We start from the raw sequence: 4,541 nt of genomic DNA, 5'->3' as shown, positions 1-4,541 counted from the left end.
ACACCAAACAGCCATCTTCCAACCTGTTCTGCCGCTATAAGTTACTTTTCCCTCTCTCCTTTCCTCTTGCTTCGCAGCAGGGCTTTCATGAGAGATTTACATCAGCAATTATTTACTACCCTTTAAATTGATTTCTGGAGATTATCCAAGGTGCTTCATGACCCATAATTGGGTCCCAAGCCCAACTTTGGGAACCAAAGTGCAGTGGTTCCCAAACTTTTCAGCTTTTGACCCACAAAATAATAGTAGCAGAGACCTGTGCCCKCAACTATTTTTGGATGATAAACATTTGTATCAGATCAACAAAACATGGGCATTGTAACAATTTTTCCATTTTAAGTATACTAACCTCACTCKGTTGTAACAACTAGGGCAAAAATATAATTCAGAAAATCCTTTCAGGACCCCACCTTGATGTTTCGGGACCCCACTTTGGGTCCCGACCCCAACTTTGGGAAACACTGTTTTAAACCATTCTCAACACATTTTTACTGTATCTATTTGTAGATATTATTCTGTATTTGATGCATCTTGAAAATCATATTCACATCTAATAGCATTTAGCTTCCAAACTTAAATAGCCATCATTAATTTTTTTACCAGTAATACTTTTGGTCAATACATATACCAAAATTTTAGTTCATTTTTTGATATCAATTTTTCCTCTGGCCCAAGGACTAATTATGTGAAAAGGTTTCAATGCAGTCAACATACAATATTTCATAAATAGTATCAATATATATTTTTTTATATTTTCACATAATTAACAATGAAAATAAAAAAAGCAGTGGCCCCAGGAAAACTGCATGTTGTGTCCCCTCTGTTTAACTAGTTTTGTTATTTATCTTTTGTGAAAAAGTATATATTTTRCCCTGTTTTCTGAACTTAACCGGTGATATAGAATGGAACCGTATCAGTATGACTAAACTAAATCCCCACTGTGCTACACAGAAATGTTTTGACGGATAGCTGTGCGAGCTGTGAATCCACCGCAGTCAGAGTCATTTGCACATCCTCCCCACAGCGGGCTTCTGTCGGACAGTCAGAGGAGAAACTCGCTGTTTAGAAAATGGCCGACAGATTTTCTAGGTTCAACGAAGAGCGTGATTTCCAGGTAATGCACGTTTTAAAACCCCAACATTTGCAGCAGCTTAGGCGCGCCGATGTGCTTCAGAGCATTAAAAAAAAGGTTTAAATGCCACGGGAAGCGGAAACGTTTTATTTATAAATAGCTGCTTACGTTTCGGTGTAGATGTCGCTTGTTAGCGCTGCATGCTAATGCTAGTTCACTGCGGCTATTTTGATAAAACTTCCCTAACATGCAGTATTTTACTCCACTCCTACGTGTTCACCCTGTGTATCAGTCTTTTGCTTTTACTTCAGCTGTTTTGATGTAGTAACAGCAAACAGAACATTGAAAATTAACCAGCTTGATGGTGACCTTGGATTTGTTGGCTATTTATCGACATATGCTAACGATGTATGACAGGGCTAGCTTGTCGGAACAGACCATTTTGATCATACTTTACCAGTGCACCTCTTTACCAGTTTATACAGTCGTCCATTCGAGTTTACCCTACTCTATTATTTACTTTAAAGCTCACAAAATGCAAGTTTTGAACACAGACAATAACATTTTAATCAACTCGTCAATTTCCTCATAAATAGTATGGCTTGAGTTGAGAATTTTTTTAAAGCAACGTTGAAGTTTCTGTAATTATTACTTTTATATATTGTTTAGTGTTGTTTTTTTATTCAGAATATGCTCTTCATTGGGACTGAAGTGAGCCCAACCCAGAACTGATATTGATTATCTCTTATTTATGGCTGCATTTTTTTTTCTTTGTTTGGCTTTAATATGAATAATTAAGATGCATACAGGTATTTAATTTCATATTTATTTATTCTTTGTTATTAGCATTGTTTAATCTAGTGGTTTTGTCATTTTTTTTACCTTGTAGTTTCAAAAACATAAAATAGCAGAGTATTTCACCACTTGTTTATCTTAGATCTGAAACCACACCCTGCAAGAGCTGAACACATTTGTTGATCTTTAAAAACAAAAAAAGCCTGTTTAAAATTGCTGCTTGATTTGCTCATTACTGAGGATTTTAGGTTTATCCCTATTTTTTTCTCTTTTAAAACCCCTCCCCCATCCCACATAATCTCACCCTAGCTGTCAAAACCCAAAAGTAACCTAACAGGTTTAGTGATTATTAGAACTGAAAATGAAATGAATACAATCCTTATTTCCTTGCTTGTAATTGTTGCTATTATCTATCTCAGTGGTTGGATCTCAAAATATTATTTTAAACCCCCAGTTTCAGTTGCTTCCAACCAGCCGATCAGTTTTTCAGTGACTTGCCAAAATAAAGTTTCTGTAAGTACTTCCTTATTATAAAGTAATTTGAATGCCAGCTCACAGAACTACTAATCTAAATTCTTGAAACCTGATTTGTTTCCACTTACCCTGATAGTTAGTTACTATCTCCACATTAGAAATAACTGCTTATTGTTATTATTATTATTTAAATAGTTGTTTATTTTAAAGGGACTTTGAAATAGATTGACTAAATATGCAATAAAACTCTTTGCGACTTGCAGTAATGCAAGTCATGGTTTTTAAAATAGCTTTCAGCTGCATTTTTTTTTTTATCGAACAGTGTTTTCAGCTGTTTTGTCAGCGAGAGGTGAATTGCTGTGTGGTGTGAATGAGTCTGTTGAGGGTTAGCTCTGGCACAGCACAGTGGAGCTCTGTGTTGCGAGATCTGCTGCGAAGGCATTCATATGCTCAGTATTCAGAAAGTTTCTCTCTGACTCAGTGGATTAAATCTTGCTGCCAAGCAGCACGACCCAGGAAACACCCACAGATGGTCTAACTGATATCTACTGCACAATCAGCCTACCATTTTTTTTTAAATAATTTAATTTGTAATTGGATCTTTAGCATTAATTGAAGTAAGTTTAAAGCTGCAATTTTTTAGCACCTAGTTTCCCTATGTGAGGTGGTACAGAGCACTGTCTTAAGAGATGTGGCAAATATAATATTTTTTTTACTCTTGCAATGACGGGAGGACAAAGGCCCTAATATTCTTATGCAGCATTGCAGTAGAAACTGAGTCAAGATAATGAGAAAACAAGCAAGAGGGAACGCACTGTCTGAGTGATTGTACTGATTGCACAGTAAGTGGTCTTAGCAGAAAGTCTGGAGACAAGATAAGAAAAATAACGTTGAGCTAGGGCTAAACGATATGGCTAAAATTTATATCACAATTTCTAATTTCAGTTGATGTAATAGTTTCGATATACATATGATTTGTCAGAAATACTGACAAGAACACAAATATTTACTGTACCTACAAACCTGATGTCATTTAAGACATCTTTAAAAGATATATATGATTAGTCAGAACAAAAAGCAAGATCTCAGTTTTACTTTACGATTAGTCATAATTTAATTATCTGAAATATGTCTCAGGTATTTACAGTATATATCTTGTACAACTTAATGGTAAATCTGACACATTTTATACTAGTCAGAATGTAATTGCAGACAAAATATATTAAATAAATATAAATAGGTATTTCAAAATATAATTAGAGATATCTTAATTACCTAATGTGTCTAGTCATAAACCAATTTCAGATATCTGGTATTTAGCAGATTTGATGTCACAACAACCTGCCATACAAATCTGTGTTWACAGTCGGCTTCACTTGCTCGACACAACTGCTGAGGGGGAGATAGTGGTCATTTAGGAAGAGGGCTTAAACTTTGTGGGTGCTTCATTTTCGTACACTCAGAATGTTCTYTCGAGTATAACTTTATTAGATGGTGGAACAGATTTGATGTGTTCCTGCTGTGAGTTGGTCTGGAGTCGGCACCGCTCTAACTCCAGCACATTTTACAGTAGAATGAAAGTTGATATTTATCAGACCTTCGATACCCGAACCACTTCCACATATCACATGTCATATCACTGTTATTGAAACGTTTTCTATCGCAGCTGATGAAAAATTTATTTTCCTCGGCATGTCTTCTTCTCATAATCCCAGGTTTCACTCATGCAGATTTAGGATTTAGTTTAATTAAATTAAGAGTCAGCATTGCGGCATTAAATCAATTCATGATGAGTTGATTCTGCAGATTCCTGAGGTAATGTTGCCCATAAAGCTCAATGTATGGACTTGTCACTTTATCCTCAAAATGACCCACGATCCCTCAGTCTTAACACTAAGACCTTGTGGGTCATCTTGACACACAATAACATAAAAAGTCAGAAACATGGTAAATGGCCTGAACTTATATAGCGCTTTATCAAGTCCCTACGGACTCCAAAGCTTTTTACACTAGGAATGTGCGATATGGCAAAAAATTCATATCACGATGTACATAATGATGAGTGGTGGTAACGATATAAATCAGGATATAAAACTTATAATAGAAAATAAATAAATCACACATTAATTGAGTGGAATAAATATGTATAGGTAAAAAATCTAGACCTTAAAATCTCCTTTTTTAAGGGACATTTTAAAGT

General features: G+C 35.3%; 1 protein-coding gene across 1 annotated transcript in view; it reads left to right on the top strand.

Moving 5' to 3' along the window:
- Positions 1-797: 797 nt before the first annotated feature.
- The window catches only part of gpatch8 (G patch domain containing 8), a gene marked incomplete at its 5' end in the record, with an annotated part of 28,362 nt that continues 24,618 nt past the window's right edge, over positions 798-4,541 (top strand). Inside the window, 1 exon segment of the mRNA XM_014023482.1 lies at positions 798-1,114. Within this exon segment, the coding sequence (XP_013878936.1) occupies positions 1,070-1,114 (45 nt within the window).

The sequence above is a fragment of the Austrofundulus limnaeus genome, unplaced genomic scaffold (assembly GCF_001266775.1).
Source record: "Austrofundulus limnaeus strain Quisiro unplaced genomic scaffold, Austrofundulus_limnaeus-1.0 Scaffold4, whole genome shotgun sequence".
NCBI classification, from domain to species: Eukaryota; Metazoa; Chordata; class Actinopteri; order Cyprinodontiformes; family Rivulidae; genus Austrofundulus; species Austrofundulus limnaeus.
Note: the sequence above shows the minus strand (reverse complement) of the source record. Positions and strands in the feature narration are given on the sequence as shown.